The sequence below is a fragment of the Spironucleus salmonicida genome, chromosome 7 (assembly GCF_000497125.1).
Source record: "Spironucleus salmonicida strain ATCC 50377 chromosome 7, whole genome shotgun sequence".
Taxonomy (NCBI): domain Eukaryota; phylum Fornicata; order Diplomonadida; family Hexamitidae; genus Spironucleus; species Spironucleus salmonicida.
The window spans coordinates 1262728-1282255 of NC_090602.1; the positions used below are offsets into that span (position 1 = coordinate 1262728).

A 19528-nucleotide genomic window follows, 5' to 3' on the forward strand; every position below is an offset into this window, starting at 1 on the left:
AAATAGTCATCAAATTTTATGAATTATTTTTACAAAATTAAATATCTCAAATACATAATAAATTGATCTACTTTATCATAATAATATTAATCTTTTGAGTGCTATATTTCTTCAAGCAATACTATAAGTGAATACTAATATGAAATTGAGGTTTTTTATAAACATTTAGGAGATAGTAAAGATTCAATTAACAATAATAATATATCAATTATTGTTTTATCTTATGATTTCTCTTTTGGTAATTCGAAATTATATAATGCAACTAGTTGATTAAAATATTATTAAGTAAGATTTACTTTTTTAGTAAACACAAAATTTTCAAGACAACACCATGAATCATGTAAACTTTTCTATTATCCTAATAAATTATAAATTTGAATAATCATATTAAGAGATAATTCATTGAACAAATTATTCTGCGTATACAACAACATAAAATAGTTAAGTTGTTATTAAAGAGAAGAAACTGCTATTGCAAGAAAATTACCAGTACTACAATAAGAAGATACTTAAAAACCAAAGATTTCTGAATCTAATTGTACATTAGGATAAATAGCTGATTAACTAAATTATGTAAGCAGCTACTATAAATTCAATATATTAAATTAATCATATTTTTAATAATATTATTAAAAAGTTAAAAACTATTATTCATTTGATACTATTTAATTAACAAATTCTTCTAAAGAATATCTATTTTGTGACTTAAAAAATAATGATAATAACTAAATCTAAACTAAAAACTCATCTAAAATGAGTAGATATTATGTAATCGTTTATTTAAACTAATTTTAGATTAAGAAATTTTCTTTCTCAATGCAATTAATAATCAACTAAATAATTTAAACAATTTATTAAGATTTTTAAATATAAATATCAAAATTTCCTATTTATCTCAATCCTTAAAATATGACAATTACTCCATCAAAATAATTAGCTTATAGGATTAATAATATACCATTTTAATTTAAAAATAATTCGCTTGATTGTTTAAAAACTTCTGAAACTAAAAAGCAAATCTCAGGACTTTACTAAATGACGGCATTTGGCTCAATTTCATTATAAATTATTTTCTCTACCTTAATGTATTTTTTTAACACTAAATCATTGAATTTTTATTTATATTTACTAAAATTCTATAATTCTAAACTAAATATAATCTCATTAATTGGCGATATTTAATCAATAGTAATAACTTTCATATTATCATCATATAAAAAACTTACTGTAATTTAATTTAAAAAGAATAAATAGTATTCTATTGATTCCCTTGTAAAGTTAGCACTAACATCATAAACTAAATAATATGAATATTATAGCTCAGGAAATATATAGCTACTCATTTAAAATGGATTATATTAAAAATCTTCGTCTTTATTCCTGGGCTAAATCTAAATCTTAGATTACACATAATTAGTCAAAATCTGTAAATCTAGTCTAAATATCTCTTCTTAGTTTTATTAAACAATAAAAACATTTTTATCAATGAATAAATGAAGTGGTTCGTATTAAATAGATGAATCTTATAATAAACTATTAGAAAACGAGTTTAATAAGTCTTGCCGTTTATTTAATAACTTTTTAGATGAGTAAAAAGAATAACTTAATTGTAAATCTAAACAAATTCTATTCTAATTTACTTACTCATTAAATTCATATGTTAATGATTTCTCACTATTAACGTTAAAATATGGTATTACCAAATTTTAGCCTACTAAGTAAGTCTTATATAAGGTGTTAACTTTAAAATCTTATACTTTTAAAATCTAAGTATCTCCAGATACTAAAAATTAATTATCTTTTTCATTAAACTAGTATAATTAACTACATTGTAAATTTAAAATAACTTATTTTTTAAATATGTTAGTAATTAATTAGTATTTTTTATATAATATAGAACAGTTTAACTTGTTAATACTAGCTTATTATAATGTATAAGAATTTATATCGCTTTTCATTGTTTTAATATGAATGCAGCAGTCATTTTAATATTCATAATTAAATTACTTAAGTTATTTACTACATTATAAAACAACAACTTCACAAAATTATAATGAAGGCCTAATCTCTATTACCATATGCTAACAAATATTTTCTAACCAAAAACTTAAATAAGCAATAACTCTATAACCTTAACCAATGTTGCTTAACAACTAACTATCTTTTTATGTTATATTAAAAAAATTAAAATTAAATAGATTTCCTTAATCAAAATTACATAAAAGTTATCTTCTTAGTTAAACACCAGTATTACTTTCGAATGTTTACCCTGGATACCCTGATAATATATAGAGTACACCTGAAGAACTAGATGCTATACAACTAAAAAGAGAATTCTAGGTGGTGAAACAAATTGAATGCACTTTAGATTATAAACCATTGAAAATTAATTTTGTTGGACAATATAAAAGAGGTTTGTCTTCTAAATAAATAGTTAGGAATGAATCAGATATCACAATAATATATCCATTTTATTCAGCCATGCTAACTTCTCCTGAACCAACTGGTCCTATATAGTTAAACTTATGAAATAAATATTCGTTATAAACTTAATAATTATTATCCAATAATTGTAGATTCTACTTATTATTCTATTATAATTAACATGTTAGTAAATCAGATAACTATTTAGTTTATTGTTAATGATCTTAGAATATAAATTTTGTCTTACTAAAAATTGGAGTATTAAGCTGTTTAATATATATTCTATAAAGATCCTCTATTTAATCTTAATCCTAAATTATAGGTAAATTAAGGTTAGAATCAGTAATTTGATAAGCTAAATCAGATAGATAAGTTACCTACTAATTTGTAGTTATCATTTTAATTTATTGATTATATTCTATTGTAGAATATAATAAATTATATATATAATTTTATAAAATATAAATGATAAATTCTGCGTTTAATGATATGAATATAGAATCATAAAATTCTGCAGTTGAATAAACAAAATCAGATGATTATACTATAAATTCATTGTTATTAAAGAGTTTGACATAATCATAAAAAGAAAAGCTTAAAATTTCGTAATATTTTATTAAAATTTACTAATAGATAAATAATATTGAACTAATTAAATAAGTTACTATTTAAATATTAGGAAATATTGAACTCTTAGGATCATAACTCCCAAATGCTGTTTAAATAGTTAAATAATATTTCTAGATTACACCAAGCATTAGACCACAAATGATTGATATTTTATCATAAAAAATAGACAGTAAAGCCACAATGCTGGTTTTACATATTATTAAATAATTAGCTGCTATATAAGGATCTAATACTACAAAGAGTATTATTTATAGTTAAAAAATAGATAAGATTAAAAATAATAATTCTGATATTTAATAATATGTAACTAAAAATTGGGATATATTAAAAAATTTCTATATTAAAGAGTAGTAATTTCGTTTTAAAGAAAAAATACAATTTTCTCCAGATATTTAGCCAGAAATTATGAGCATTTCACTTAGTTAAGGACTACCTTAAATGATTGAAATATCAAATGAAATGAAATCTCAAGCATATAATATGGCTATTTAGCAATTAAATCCATTCCTAGACTACTAATTCTAGTAATAAGAAGATAGTAACCCTAAGGATTCATTAAAAATTTTAATTAATACATCTATTTCTTTATTAGAGAAAGAAGTTAAACCTATCTATATTAATTTTTTAAATATAGTTATACTATACTATAAATAAGAAATAACAGAAAATTAACTTAATCATATTGTACATTTTCTTCTATAGTAATATGATTAATCTAATATTATTAAGTCACTGGTAGACTGCTTACTTGTCTAATTTTTCGATGACGTATTTTATAAATTAGTATAGAATAAATTATTTGAATAATATTTTATGCGAATAATTTAAATTCTATTTGTTGTTTACTATTAATTTGATATTCAAATTTCTTAATAGTTTGCATCGAACTATAAAAAATTCATAAGACCGATAATTGATGATTTAATGTATTTAAATGATAGACCATTTATGATATTTAATAAAATAATGTAAACGAGCTACTATTTTTGGGAAGAATTATGTTTACAAATTTTTTAACAAACAAATTCATATTAGAAATTTAAGTTTGAATCCAGTAATAACATCATCATTTCTGATTTTTTAAATTCTCTCGTGTCAACTGATAAGAAGGTAGTAATATTAGAATAATAACATGATGCATTACACAATCAATCATATTTGTAGATACAAAATATTAATATTGTTAAAGAGTAGTATACAGTAATACTGTAGGCAATATAGACATAGGAAAAAGCAGTTTAAAAACTTTTAGAAAATTAGCTTTATACTTCATAATTATAAATACTAGAGTTTATATTCTATGTTATCTAGATAAATTCTCCTTTAATTAACACTTTACTGAGTATCATTATGAATTCTTCAATTCTATGCAAAATGTATGATAATATTGTGTTATTCTAGGCTAAATAAAGAGATTATAATTCTATTTAAAAAGTACTATAGTTTTATTTTTAAAACTAATCTAATAATATTGACTAAACTATCAATCTAAATAAGTATATAGAACTTATTGAGAGATATTATCTTTATGGTTGGCTTATGGAGATTGAATGCCTATTCCTGTGTAAAGATATAAATAAGGATATATAAATTCATCTAATTAATTCAATATTATCTTATATTAGTTAATAATATGATCTTAATGTATTAGAAGTAGTATTTACAAATAAAATTTAATCTTGTCAAATTCCATATATTGCTATACTCGGCCTATACATTGTGCATTATTATATATATTAAAATAAGATTAATATCAAAGATATATAAATTTATGATGTGCAAACAAAGTATCAGACAAAGCCTATCGTTACTGATTAATATTTTAAAATAGTGTAAATTAAAAAATTATCAAATTTTGTTAAAATAACTGCAATACTTCTAAACTCATAAACATTTACACACTAACAAGCTGAATATTATCAATTTATACCTTATATTTTAGCGTAGATTTCATAAATTGAAGTAGAAAACGGAAACTCATTTGAAGAGCCAAAATATATAAGATCTACATCAACATAAAAATCTAAATAATTCTCAATTTACAAGTCCAAACGACCTAACTAATCATTTGTCTCACATTTTGTATAAGAATACAATTAACTTCATGAACTTAAAGATAAATTAAACTTTTTAAAAACGCTTTTAAATGAAATTTCTTAATCCCCAGATATATTCAAAATTGACTCGGAATTTTGCTAATTTTCGTTAAGGCTACTTAAGATAGAGACAAATTCTACTATTATTGAAATGTTTTTATAAATTCTTAATTTCATATTTTAAGGAAATTATTCAAATAAATAGGTATTAATAAAATCGACAATTGATGATACTATAATTTTACTTAATAGTAGAAAGAAAAATTTAATATTTTATGCAAACCAAGTTTGTAATTCAATTATATCCTAAGAAACATAATTATTCTAGTAAGACTTTGTTATTAAAAATAATTATTTTGCATCAGCAATAATTGCAGCTATTAAAAATACTAATTTATAGAATATAATGTTTGGATACATTGGATAGTATGTTATTCCAAATATTGAAAGCTAAGATGCGTTTTTTTATAATGAATTTATCAAAAAAATTTATAAATTTGCGAAAGATAGCGTAAACTATAGTTAAATTGTTAATGAAATTGAGCGAATTTTCCCTTAAAGTAAAATTACCAGCAGACCTGCAACTCCAATTAAGAAAATATTAAGATCATAAATTCCAGTATAAGTAAAATCTAGACCAGTAACTCCAGTTAAGAAAGAATTAAGAGAAAGCCAACTATTGTAAAAAACTATTGATTCATCATAAATCTAACCTGAAACTTTATCATGTTCCTAATTATTTAACTAAAGACAAACAAATAATGACATATACAGTAAAAAATAACCTTCGGAACTTTGGGAGGTTTTATTTTAAAATAATTTAGCAACATAATAGACGAACTAGGAATTAATAGCTATAACTAATTAAGCAACATAAAACTTTACTCAGTTTTAACACGTACTAGATATCATAATCTTACTTATTTAAAATAATATTACCTCAATAATAATAAAACCATTTATATAACTCTGTAAATCTATTAAAATCTCTAACTTAAATTATTCTACTTATTTGTAGTAAATTATTTTGTAGACTCTTTTAATGGTAAACGAAAGCGAAAATGAAAGCTTAGATGAATTTATACTAAGCTATTCGAATTTTGCTGACTTATAATTTCTCATTTTCTCATTTTCATATTTTCATGAACAAAAAACTATAGAAATTTTGTTTGATATCGGAGTAAAAATAATGAAAAATGATGTCTAAATAGCTTAAGTTTTAGCATTAACAATGTTAGAAAAATAGTGTAATAAAAAATTAACTAGAGAAAATATCATATAGTAATGCAAAATAGTTTTAAATTTAGATAGATAAGATTCTTACGACAATATATTTATAGAAAAAAGCAAGGACATTTTTAAGTTATTCAATTATTAATCTAGCTCTGAAGTAGATATGTTTAAACTATTTCCTGTACTTAATGAGATTGATTTGTCTGTTTCAACAATTTTCAAAGATTTGAATGATTAATTGAACTTAGAATTTAATAGTTCTTAAATATAGTGCACATAAAATATTAGTGAGAATATAGATTAAAATGTAGAATGTACATAAATCTAAGTATTATAATCACTTTGCTCAGATTTATTAATAGGAAATGAATTCATTGAAAGTATTTAATAGGTTAGCTAATAGTTGACACCAATTAAATAGAATTATGATATTATTAGTTAATTAGTTTTGAAAATTTTATTAAAAGTTGTGAAATACTATAATATTTTAGAAGAAAAATATATTATTTAAATTCTTAATAATGTTGATATATACGTAGATATTAGAGACGTATAAATGGCATTTGAAATCTTAAAATTCAGTCAAAACGATTTCCCTATTATAAATCAAATTCTAACAAAATAAATATCTAATTTAGGTCTGACTCAGCTTATCCAACCTATTATTTAATTTTCTATTTCCATATATAGTTAAGATGAAATTCAGGATATTTAATACTTAAAATAACTACTATTACTTACAAGTATGCCACCTAGAATTTTAGCTATGAAAACTAATGATTATTCAGAAATTAAATCAATATTCCACCTAATTATTGATCAAATACCATAACTTGAAGACATTGACTTTTAAGATAAATAATATAAAATTGCAATTCATCCTCTTTCCATTTTAAAATTTATAGTTCAAGAGTTTAAGTTTGTGTATTATTCTAACGAAGACCAGTTTGAGGATTTCTCTGATATAACAATTTGGTTAAAATGATTTTATCATAAGTTTTACATCAGTCTTAGCAATGTTATAATTTTCATACTAATATCAAACTCTAATTCTAAATTCTATACTATTTTTTTAATTTAAAAAATATGCTATTTCGTGAAGGTTAAACAAAATTCGAGTATATTACGATTATCTTAACTTAATCGTGGAAGTGGAAACTCCTTTGATATAGATTTATAAAGCAATCGTGTGAACGAAAAATGGCTCTCTAACTGTTTTGATTTTTAAAAAACTTCAAGTATTTCAGATTAACTAAGTTATCTAAACTCATCATAGTCAGCGGAAAATATATTCTAAAAGTTAAACTAATCCAATAACCTTATTAAGGTAGTTTTGGATATTTGAGATGAACAAGCTAAACAGTTATTAATTGCAACAGAATTTGTTTTCGCAAGTTGTAACTATATTATCTCGTCATAGGTTGTTTCAGTCTTTGTTTAATTTTTGCAGTTAATAAGTGAAATACTTTCTAAATCTTCAAATTATTTAACTTTTTCTGATGCATATTTAGAAAATTATTTAGTATCTTATAATATACTTAAATTTTAATAGGAAAACTTTGTCTTTTATTGCAAATTGGTAGAAGATAAAGCTAATGGTGATACTGAATAATTAATATTTGGTTAGATCGGGGTATTATACAGATTATTAGGTTTATTTTATAATTACTATGGTTTAATAACGGTACTTGAAACTTTAGGCTTCATATGTATATCTTCATCTTTGATTTCATATTCATCAGATGAACTACATTATATTTACAGTTCCTTTAGTAATTTTTAAACTTCAATTTCGTCTTACACATCCTAAAGTTTATCACTATATGCTACTGAAAATTATTTATTTTTAAAGCTCTACTTAATATTTACAGTATTTTATGAATGCTCAGCAGATGGTTGAATCTCTAAACTCTGCATAATGTCATATATAACTCCATCCATTATATTATCTTTGTTATATTATATTAATATATAAATTCTACTACAATCAAATGTTCATTTAAAAACATACGATATAAAGAATTATTATGAGCCTAATCTACCAAATCCATCCCTCACTTCTTCTTCGTATTCTTAGTCTCAAGCTCCTGCAGTACCCTCGTTTTCACTTTATCCAGCTCATTTTGAGCTGCAATTTTGATCGCCTCAGCCATCTTGTCCACGTCAATCTCGCTCTCCTTGTCTGTATTTTAGGTCTCCTCCATCTTAACTTCTGTAATAATCTCCTTAATCTGCTCGTCAGCTTTCTCGTCTGCTGTTGGAGGTGCTGGTTTGAACCACTGTACTGCCTAGCTCAAAGGCTGCAAAGTTACGTTGTACTCATACTTCGCCTTCTCTAATTTAGTAGTTAAATCAGGCTTTTAAGCACCGCTTTTGCTTCCTGGCCGGCTGCCACCTTTCGTTGCTTTGGGTTCCTCAGCTCCGCCCAAAACGACGCCAAGTTGTCTTATGCTTTAAATAGAAACTATCTCGTTGATTTGTCTAGATTTTATACTCAAAATCGGTTGTGGAGAGAATAAAAAACGCCAGAAAGAGCCGGTTTGGCAGTAGAATTCGTCCAAAAATTCAGCGCAAATCAGAGACTGAGAATACTCCAAAGGTGCAGTATAGAAGGTCGGAATTTCAAGTGAAAACTGTAGGAGACGGTTCCTGGCAGTAGCATACAGATCTGCCTGCGAGGACGAAATATTCTCGGAGTGTAGGTCAACCAGGGCAGTAAAAAGCGCACAGGATGCAAAATCTGATGAAAGGCGCGATGTGGCGAACACCAAAAAATTGTTTAGTAGTTCGCAAATTGCTTCGTGCTGAGGAGAAGGTTTTTATGCATTAAAAAAGAGTTTTGCAAACTAATCCGCGGTTTCTGGGTTATTAACTAGCTCTAGATATTCTTCTGGTTAGATATAAAGGTTTTAGGGGACTGAAGTATTCATGCGGACGAAATTAGGAATGAATATATTATGTAAAAAAGTATATAATAATAGTATAATATATTGAACTTGAACTTATTATTATATACAAATAAAAATATATCAGTTTATGGTGAAATTGTATATTTTATATCTTTGTTATATAATTAACAAATTGTTTGAAAATGACCACTCGACCTGTATTAGCCATTGACATTGGCTATGTTAATCTAGTGTTAAGTTCGTTAAGCAAAGATAATAAATAAAAGATATGCGGTATTTATGGTGATGAAAACTATAAATAACCAAATTTTGATTTTGATGAGGAAAATAAACCATTTATTTGTTAACGCAATAAAGGATATCCAATATTCTACAAATCAGAATTTTTTAATTCAGACGATATAAAATATCCAACTTTGCCAGAAATTTAGCTAGCTTACTTATCAATTCCTATATCATCAATCTTCTCATGTATTTTTAAATAAGCTAAATCTCTATTTCCATATGCTAAGGATATTATTATTTTAGTACCAAATTCATGCAAACAATGGCATCAAGATTTTCTTAGTAAAATCATATAATAAATTTTTTAGATTACTCCAATATTTAGTCCATCTTGTGTTTCTGGAGCCTTAAATTTTGTTAAGTAAGATTCAGAGATTGTTACAGAAAAGCTAAATGGTAAACAAACATTTAACGCATTGTATATAAATTTTGGAGCATATTATGGTGATTGCGTCGCATTTAGTGTAAATTAATAAAGAGAGGTTTAATTTCTCTAAACAAAATCATCCTATAATTATGTAATAGATAATATAGGATAACTTACATATGAAGATATTTTATTAAGATTTTAAAATAATAAAAAAACAGAAAAAATTAGGAAACAAATTTCAAAATTTAAAGGCCATATTATTGATAATATTAATACACCAAATATAGAGCAAATTGAACTTTTAGGATTGAATCAAGTTTTATCTGAAGATTTACTGATAACTAATTTTAATTCCGAGGATGATGAAAATTTAATGTATGATGATAACATTATTTATGTGGATGAAATTTATTTAAAATCAAGGTAAAAAATTATAGATTCTAAAGTTTAAGCACTTCTTAATTAAGTAATTAAATAATTTTTAGAAAATGATATTAGTTTTGATATTATTATAGGGTCGGGTGGATATTTAGTTAACAACACCGGGGTTATAAATAAATTTGTTAACTTTGAGCTAGGGAAATCGCTAATATAAATGAAACCATTTATTTCATTTTGTGCAACTGGTGGATCTTTATTTAATCTGTTTACGCAAATAAAAATTCAAGAAAAAACTATTGATATTTACTACTGTGACATCTAATCTAACTCTATTGAACATTAAAATATTATTCAAAGAGGATAAGAATTTTAATTTTAGTATAACGGTACTATTGTTATGGAAAGCTTAAACTAAGATATTAAAATAGCAGTAGTAGAATCTTTTAACAATAAATCTGAAATTTATTTTGTTTAAATTTAATATTGTCAACTAAATTCAAAAAGTTAATTTGATTTTAACTACTATATGTATACATATTCTCCAGACATATATTTTACTTATTCTTAAGATAAATAATAACAAAAATATTGCAATATTATTAAATATAAGAAACATGAATTATAGTATGATTTTACCCCACAATAATAGTAAATACTATAGACATTAAAATCAAAGGAAAAATATATTTGCTTTTTAATTTTCTCAATATAATAACTAGACAATATTTATGTATCTCATTAGTGTTTATAAATATAACAATCACCATAAAATATTTATCATGTTATGTTAGAATTATCATAATAATTATCATCATTTGATACTATCCATATGGTACTAAAATAATTAGATTCTAACAAAATTGAATCAATTTTATAAAAATTTATCTAATACGATCTTTAATAATATGAAATTTCAGAGTAAATTATATAGAATTTTTTATCTAAACATATTGATAAGCTTATAACCTAAACTAATGGGTTCTCTTTATGTATTAGTCCAACTATTCAAATAATTAATGAAAAATTAACTTTAATAAGTAATAACAGTACTTACATACCTGTAAATATTAAGTATCCATATTAATTTAATGAAATTAATATTATTATGCAATCTTAAACTCAAATACTTGTTGCTTCTGACGAATCTTCTCCATTCGTGTATGTGTTCTAGCTTTCTAGTAACTATAAGGCTCCACTTGCATCTATTTTAATAAAATAAGTTTTACTCGATGAAAATGTGCTGCCATATTTAATTAATTAATAATTTCTTTTATATCATCTAAATGATTCTTCTCAATTAATATTAAATATGACTTAAACTATATCAAATTTTAATTAAATTTAGTAATATCTCAACAAAATAGCTATACTAATTCCATTTTTGGGAAATTCTTTAATATATTACCATGCAAAATAAAAATGTTATGCTGAAATTATATCAGATGGATGTAATAAGTACTCATTAGTCTCTTACTCAGTGATAAATCTTAAAAATTAATTTTCTGAAAACGATCCAGGAATTTCTTCTCGTAATCCAAACATATATAATCTTTCTAGTAAACTACTTAACTTTTTAGCTTCAAATTCATTGATTTATTTACTAAATAAGGATATCAGACTTAGCGTCTCATTAGACCAGGAGTTAATTAATTCGCATATTGTTCCAGATACAACTTCTGATTATATATTTAATGGATCCTCTAAAATATTTGTCATTACATAAATCATTCTTCCATTATAATTTGTGAAAATAAATTTCAATACATCACCAAAAGAAGGTATTAAAGTAAATTATGCATAGTTATTTAACTGTAATTTAAAACCTAGAATGTTGTGTTGTGAATGTGATAATGAACCTCATAATGGTGTTTTCATACCTACGATAATGCCATCTGGATAGATTGAGTTGTTTTCAATTGGTAGAGATTGCGCAATAAAAGATTTTTCTAATGAATATATAGCACGCCCGTTACTGTAATTATTTCCATAATACATGGAAGAAATTGATGATTAAATTGTATTTCCTATCATTTCTCTAGGTCAAGTGATGTTTGGTCTCCAGTTGCAGAATTGCAAAAAATGGATATAATAAGCTCTTAGTTATAACTTAGTAACTTCATAAACAACTCCATGTTGTCCAACACATAAAGAGGCAGCGTAATAAATTCCTGGAGATGCTTTTTATTAAAAATGCCCTATATCGTCATGTCATCTACATTTTTGTGATTACTGCTTTAACTGGCATGAGAGAATAAATCCATATGAACGAAAGTGTACTGCTGGTATGATATAGTGTCCAAATTGTAAGATAATAGGTGAAAGAGATGATAAATGTTTAGTAACAACCTGTATTTGTTAGGTTCATTTTTGCACTTTTCCAGACTGTGGGAAATGGTATAAAAAGTATAAAGATTGTGAAAATCATGTTTTTACACATAAAAGAGGAATTGGAATCTATGAAAGAGGTAATTCATCTGATACTAAAATAAATGCTGCCCATCTCTGAAATAATTTATATTCAATATAATATTTAAGAAATATAATTTAAAATGGTAAACTACTAGTACGTCTTTAATGAAGCTAGTATGAATAATTATTATCCTTTAAATCAGTTGATTAACTATACTTTTACATTAGATGATTATCACTAAGTTTATGAGTGTTTTAATAACTGTACATCTACAGATATAAAATTTATTATACTATCATTCCTTAATTCAAAGCTTGCTGGTAAAATAGCCTAATAATTTGCCAAAACTATAACTAAGCTTAATATTAATTATGAGTTAAATGTACCACTCACTTAAGCATTAGGAAAGTTTATTTTTCGATCAAACTAACTTGGTGAGGTATAAATTGATATAGATAATTAAAATGTTATTTTAAGTGCATTATCATATAAATAAAATATAGATCTTTCCTTTTCTTCTCTCTGCTTCCCATTAGACAATATTTTTAAGGTGTAAGTTCTAAAAATAATTATCTCATAAGTTATGCTTACTCGAGAACAGCTTAACGAGTTAATTCCAGAAATTATAAATTTTTTACCTTAAACTAATTCTATTTTGGATGAAATTTTTCGAAAGAAAATGAATATTGTATTTTTAATGAAATTAGCACTAGCACTTCCAACTTATTAGCGTTTTAAGCAACTTTAGAATATGTTTGACTATTAATTTCTGATTTCTAAACCTGAAAAAGTTGCAAAATTATTTGAAGTGTTGAAAAATGATGTAATATGTTAATTTACTTAGGATTTAGATACTGAAAATATTATAGATTTTTATCAATTTTTTGGGCAAATTTTCCATATTTTTAATCAAATTAAACTTACATGGTTTCAATAAATTGCAGCATAATTTTTATTATAGACAGATTAGGTTCTATACCTCTCAGAACAGTCTTAATTCTTCTTTTAAGGTCTTTTTAAATATATACTAAATCAAGAAATTTTAGACTTAATGATATAACGTATTGATTAATATCCATTAGAAATTTAAATTTAAGTGTTTTGTAATTTATTCAGTTATGATCTTATTAACCAAAATGCATTAAATTGCTGTCTTCAAATTTTAACTGGAAACTTCCCGATCGAAACTACGAATTTCGCATGCTATTAACTTTGCTAAATGTCATAATCTAAAAATCAAATCGATGCAAATATTATATTAAATGCATTTGTTATCTATCAAAGAATTCTAAGACAAAACTTTACTTAGATTTTTACTTTAAATGTATTTGAATATTACGATTTTACGTAAACTACTATCTCAGGAGCTTTAAACTAACTATCAAAAGTCCTTTTAGGGTGCAAATAATGTGATTTTTAGCAAGCTATTTAAACTGAGATTTTATAAAATATATACTTTACGCCTCATGTAGCTCTGTTCAACTTCATTTCATTTTAGAGTAATATTCTAGATATTTTATCTCTTGATCTTCAAAATCAATTACTAATTTATATTGTTTTGCTCACAATTTAAGCTCAGAATGACACAGAAAATTAATACTAAAAACCTGAAATATGTGATTTAGAAGAATACTAAATTGGATATATACTAAGTTTTCTGGCATCTTTTGAGTTCAACCCTGAGCTTCAAGAATTCGTTCTTTTTTTACTTAACAAATAAGTAAAAAATTAATTTATAAGTGATTTATTAATCGAAAGTGTGTATGAGTTAATACCAAATCTAGTATACAACAAGAATGGGGATGTTTTAGTGCAAAATATCTGTATTTTAGTTGATTTTTGTAAACGGTAGATAGTTTCTGACGATCTACTACGGGTGATAATGGAGTTGTATAATTTGAAAGATGACGAAATTAGTGTCCTTGAGTAAATTAAAATACTATTTAATAATGAGGTACTTTAGTATATGACAGAGATTCTTGGTAGCGAGGAGCCGGTGGTGCGGGTGTGCTTCAGCCTACTAGCAGGCTTCATGAATTTCGGGGTCGATGTTGCAGGGATTCTGAAGGGGTTGGTGTTAGGATTCTTGGAGAACAAGAACTAGGATAGCAGGCGGAACCAGTACGAAATTAGTTGCGTGCTGAGCTACCTAAAAAATGAGGATATCCTACTGGTTCTAGGCACAGCGCTGGAGGAGCACAAGGGCGCAATAGTAGGGTAGATAGCAGATATGCTTGAATGTATACTCACAATGACCTATGACAAGTTCGATCGGTAGACCGAGATTAAGCTGCTTCTTGAAAAAGTAAAGGGTATAGTATTATTATGATATGAGTTATATTGTCCTTCTACTTCCTAGCAATGATCAACCATCTACCAGTGGCCATTGCGTTATTCATTCTTTTGAACTATATCGATCAGGTACAGTCCCTATAACTTGGCAAGGACTATAGGGTGTATCTTTTTATTTTCATATCCCACGTTCTGCTCTGCGTGTACTACTCCAATCAGTTTAAATTAGCCAGGTACCCGTTCATTAAGAAGATCGAGCTTAAAGTACTGGTATCCAGCCTGTTATTGGATCCCCTTTGGCTAGCTGAAATATTTAAACCAAATTTGGAATACTAGTCTATTGGCGCATTTGGTTTGTTTCTAATTATCAATGGTATGTTGTCATCAGATAATGTGATGTTCAGTATCGGATGTATGATACTACCTTCAGCAAATCCCCTGATATCTGTATTCACTTTGCTCCTGTTTTGGAAGGAGCTAGTACGCGCCCAAAAGATTAAATTAATATTACTATCGGCAATCTCACTGATTATTCACATATTTTATTTGAAAGATTTTAACCTAAACTATCTTGTAACGACAAAGAGCCAAGAATTCTGGCTGTACTACAAACTGTCCAGTACCAGATTCTAACCATACTACAGTTTGATCAGTATAACGCTTATTGGGGCTGTCCTTCTCTTGCGTAATAGGCGTATTCCGTAGATGCACAACCTTATTTACAAGCTTACGTTAATCTCCATCATTCTCAAATCGATGTCCGTCTATAAATTCGACGCTTGTTTCCTACAGATCATCTTTTATTCTCTCACTTTGATCAATAAAAACCTATTCTTCATTCCAATCTACTCTAGCTTTGTGTTTCTGGTCGTCTACCCGAAGATATACAAAAGTTGGAAAATTGGTATTGTAATCGCTGCGTCGTACGTCCTTTTCGTTGGAGTGTTAACACTTTTGTCAAGTTTTTACAAAAATCACATCTTCCGGTAGCAACGCATCTTAATGTTCTTGTTTTCGTTCCTACCAATCACCATAGTGGTGTTCTCCTTCTTTGGAGGAAATATAGTTCTGCTGATCCTTCAGGAAAGCTTCGAACTCTTCTACTTATTATTGATTTTCATCACAATATTAGTTATATACCTGATTACTAATGGTGAGCAGGAGGAGTCTTTTTGGTAGAGCTCAGTGAGTGATTAGTGATAGTTATATTTCGAATCTTGAAATTCCATGTATTATACCCTAACTACTGTAAAACTTAACTTTCCAGAATGGATAGCGAACATTTTGATCTGCTCCGCTAGCAACACGAAGCCCGCTAGCTTTAACTTATGGCTGATATCAATTAATTAAAATCTGAACTCGCTCATGAACGATCAGTGTCGGCCTAACTGAATAATTCGCTGATGACGCAGACAAACGCGCATGCTAATGATACATCGCAGCTATAGGCTTCCTTGGCAGCAGCACAACTTAGAACAGAGCAGCTTACCCAAATTAATACTGATAATAAAGCGGAACTTTACGACCTGCGAAACGAGCGACGAAACTCGTAGATGTAGCTTGATGCAGCTAGACATGAATTTTTCTCATTATAGCGGCAAAATTAAACGCAGAAAGAAGAATTAATTCGGATGCAATCTCAGTTTATGGAGAGATAGGGCGCATACGAGTCGAAAATTGAAACCCTTAAGGCCGCAATTAATGGAGTATCTGGGTTGAATAATTTTAGAAATGGCGGTTTCTCTGCTGCTGTTTCTGCACTTGTTGAATCTGGAAATGACAAAGAATTGTTTCTTGCAAAAATTGCTATGCTTACTAATTAGAATGACGAATTGCTTACGCAAAATGTGAAAAATGAAACCTAGATTAAGTAACTCAAAGTTAAGATCAAATAATATCAGCATTCTTTTGAAGGTAATAATGTCCCATCGGTGAAAATACTCATGGAACAAGTGGAGTAACTTAATGAGGAGAAAGAAGTATTAGAGGACGAAGTGGATACGAAAGCCAAGAGGATGGTTAAAATGAAACATGATATTTAAGAGCTTATAAGCGAAAATAAGAAATTACGAGCTACTACTGTAGAAATGAAATAAAACTTCCGCAACCTGCAGGATATCCGAGAACAGATTCGGGAAATGATTGATGACGAAATGAACGAATGATTAACTAAGCATGTCTACTACTGAGTTTTTCTATACTAATGCTCATTTGATAGAAATGTTATGGAAATAGTCCTAATATTTCGGCAACAGGCTAAGATGACAAACTCACTATTTGTTGCAGATACACGAATATCTGGGATTTTCGGGTGATGTATGATTATAGAAGTGTTATTTATGTCTGTATACCAATTATTTTATAATTTTCACTAAGCTAAGTGAGCTAGCAGACTTAAATTAAAGAGTGTAACATCAATAAGATCGTAAAACATAAAATTTATAGGCTTTAATGCACAATATATTATTTGAGTTTAAAATATTGCTATTATACAACTAGATTAGGAACTTTGAGATCGAAATTATTAGTTTGTTATATGAATAATTAACCTTAAAGAATGATATTATACATCGATATATTGTATAGATTCACAAATTTTTATATTATTCATCTAATGTCTCTGTAATTATAACACTAATATATTTTTAAATTATAATAGTCACTACCGAAAATATTGAGTAATATAGTACTATACACAATAAATATAAATAATAAGAAGATACTTATGGTATCAATTTTCTACTATTCATTAAGAAAATACTATACTTTAAACATTATTACCATATTTATAGTCTATCTTAAATTTTACTATTTTAGTATAATAAATAACAATGCATATTTTCTATTTTTTAACTGTATATTGATTTGTATAATTTATTTACCGTTTATAATCCTTACAATCTATGGTAGCTAGTGATATAGTTTTATAAATCAATCATATGCTTTATAAAATCAATACCAAATTAATACTCTTATCTGTTGGATTTAAATTATTTGGGATATAACTTAGAATTTGGTAAATACATATTAGTAAAAACTTATATTAACCACAGTGCACAAATTTCTGATAATCGTTCAAAAAAATAGAATTATTTTTATTTAATTAAGTGTCAGCGTTAACATTTTGATAAAGTATAATATAGATTTGATAAATTTTTATATTTTATACTTATGATAGATAACTATTCATATAAATATTATTAATATATTGAATTCGGATACAAAATTAGACACTAATATCTAATTATGCCTTAGATATGTAGTGTATTTCATTATCATCATCATAAAGTTGAGGCATATTATAATATGGTTTGAAACTAGTTTTCACAATGTATATCATATAAACCTATTAAAAAGATATAGTCTTTTATTATATGAAAAGTAATCAGTTTAAAAGGGTATATTACATATAATCATACATCACCCGAAAATCCCAGATATTCGTGTATCTGCAACAAATAGTGAGTTTGTCATCTTAGCCTGTTGCCGAAATATTAGGACTATTTCCATAACATTTCTATCAAATGAGCATTAGTATAGAAAAACTCAGTAGTAGACATGCTTAGTTAATCATTCGTTCATTTCGTCATCAATCATTTCCCGAATCTGTTCTCGGATATCCTGCAGGTTGCGGAAGTTTTATTTCATTTCTACAGTAGTAGCTCGTAATTTCTTATTTTCGCTTATAAGCTCTTAAATATCATGTTTCATTTTAACCATCCTCTTGGCTTTCGTATCCACTTCGTCCTCTAATACTTCTTTCTCCTCATTAAGTTACTCCACTTGTTCCATGAGTATTTTCACCGATGGGACATTATTACCTTCAAAAGAATGCTGATATTATTTGATCTTAACTTTGAGTTACTTAATCTAGGTTTCATTTTTCACATTTTGCGTAAGCAATTCGTCATTCTAATTAGTAAGCATAGCAATTTTTGCAAGAAACAATTCTTTGTCATTTCCAGATTCAACAAGTGCAGAAACAGCAGCAGAGAAACCGCCATTTCTAAAATTATTCAACCCAGATACTCCATTAATTGCGGCCTTAAGGGTTTCAATTTTCGACTCGTATGCGCCCTATCTCTCCATAAACTGAGATTGCATCCGAATTAATTCTTCTTTCTGCGTTTAATTTTGCCGCTATAATGAGAAAAATTCATGTCTAGCTGCATCAAGCTACATCTACGAGTTTCGTCGCTCGTTTCGCAGGTCGTAAAGTTCCGCTTTATTATCAGTATTAATTTGGGTAAGCTGCTCTGTTCTAAGTTGTGCTGCTGCCAAGGAAGCCTATAGCTGCGATGTATCATTAGCATGCGCGTTTGTCTGCGTCATCAGCGAATTATTCAGTTAGGCCGACACTGATCGTTCATGAGCGAGTTCAGATTTTAATTAATTGATATCAGCCATAAGTTAAAGCTAGCGGGCTTCGTGTTGCTAGCGGAGCAGATCAAAATGTTCGCTATCCATTCTGGAAAGTTAAGTTTTACAGTAGTTAGGG

General features: G+C 26.7%; 8 protein-coding genes across 8 annotated transcripts; 5 read left to right on the top strand and 3 right to left on the bottom strand. All coding sequences in view use genetic code 6, as the record gives it.

Moving 5' to 3' along the window:
- Positions 1–2889: 2889 nt before the first annotated feature.
- Positions 2890–7368, top strand: SS50377_27522 (uncharacterized protein; the record flags this gene model as incomplete). Its single annotated transcript, XM_067911308.1, has 1 exon — positions 2890–7368. The coding sequence occupies one exon, from the start codon at positions 2890–2892 to the stop codon at positions 7366–7368; it is 4479 nt and encodes a 1492-aa protein (XP_067761995.1).
- A 5-nt stretch (positions 7369–7373) lies between these two features.
- On the bottom strand, positions 7374–8324 carry SS50377_27523 (uncharacterized protein; the record flags this gene model as incomplete). The annotated part of the gene is made up of 1 exon (XM_067911309.1): positions 7374–8324. The coding sequence occupies one exon, from the start codon at positions 8322–8324 to the stop codon at positions 7374–7376; it is 951 nt and encodes a 316-aa protein (XP_067761996.1).
- A 113-nt stretch (positions 8325–8437) lies between these two features.
- SS50377_27524 (putative Flagellar C1a complex subunit C1a-32) lies at positions 8438–9313 on the bottom strand (the record flags this gene model as incomplete). The annotated part of the gene is made up of 1 exon (XM_067911310.1): positions 8438–9313. One exon carries the CDS (start codon positions 9311–9313, stop codon positions 8438–8440), a length of 876 nt encoding a protein of 291 aa, XP_067761997.1.
- Positions 9314–9474: 161 nt separating this feature from the next.
- On the top strand, positions 9475–12834 carry SS50377_27525 (uncharacterized protein; the record flags this gene model as incomplete). Its single annotated transcript, XM_067911311.1, has 1 exon — positions 9475–12834. One exon carries the CDS (start codon positions 9475–9477, stop codon positions 12832–12834), a length of 3360 nt encoding a protein of 1119 aa, XP_067761998.1.
- Positions 12835–12877: 43 nt separating this feature from the next.
- On the top strand, positions 12878–15067 carry SS50377_27526 (uncharacterized protein; the record flags this gene model as incomplete). The annotated part of the gene is made up of 1 exon (XM_067911312.1): positions 12878–15067. The coding sequence occupies one exon, from the start codon at positions 12878–12880 to the stop codon at positions 15065–15067; it is 2190 nt and encodes a 729-aa protein (XP_067761999.1).
- Positions 15068–15099: 32 nt separating this feature from the next.
- Positions 15100–16230, top strand: SS50377_27527 (Transmembrane domain-containing protein; the record flags this gene model as incomplete). The annotated part of the gene is made up of 1 exon (XM_067911313.1): positions 15100–16230. The coding sequence occupies one exon, from the start codon at positions 15100–15102 to the stop codon at positions 16228–16230; it is 1131 nt and encodes a 376-aa protein (XP_067762000.1).
- Positions 16231–16298: 68 nt separating this feature from the next.
- SS50377_27528 (uncharacterized protein) lies at positions 16299–17195 on the top strand (the record flags this gene model as incomplete). The annotated part of the gene is made up of 1 exon (XM_067911314.1): positions 16299–17195. One exon carries the CDS (start codon positions 16299–16301, stop codon positions 17193–17195), a length of 897 nt encoding a protein of 298 aa, XP_067762001.1.
- A 1405-nt stretch (positions 17196–18600) lies between these two features.
- SS50377_27529 (uncharacterized protein) lies at positions 18601–19497 on the bottom strand (the record flags this gene model as incomplete). Its single annotated transcript, XM_067911315.1, has 1 exon — positions 18601–19497. One exon carries the CDS (start codon positions 19495–19497, stop codon positions 18601–18603), a length of 897 nt encoding a protein of 298 aa, XP_067762002.1.
- Positions 19498–19528: the final 31 nt, after the last annotated feature.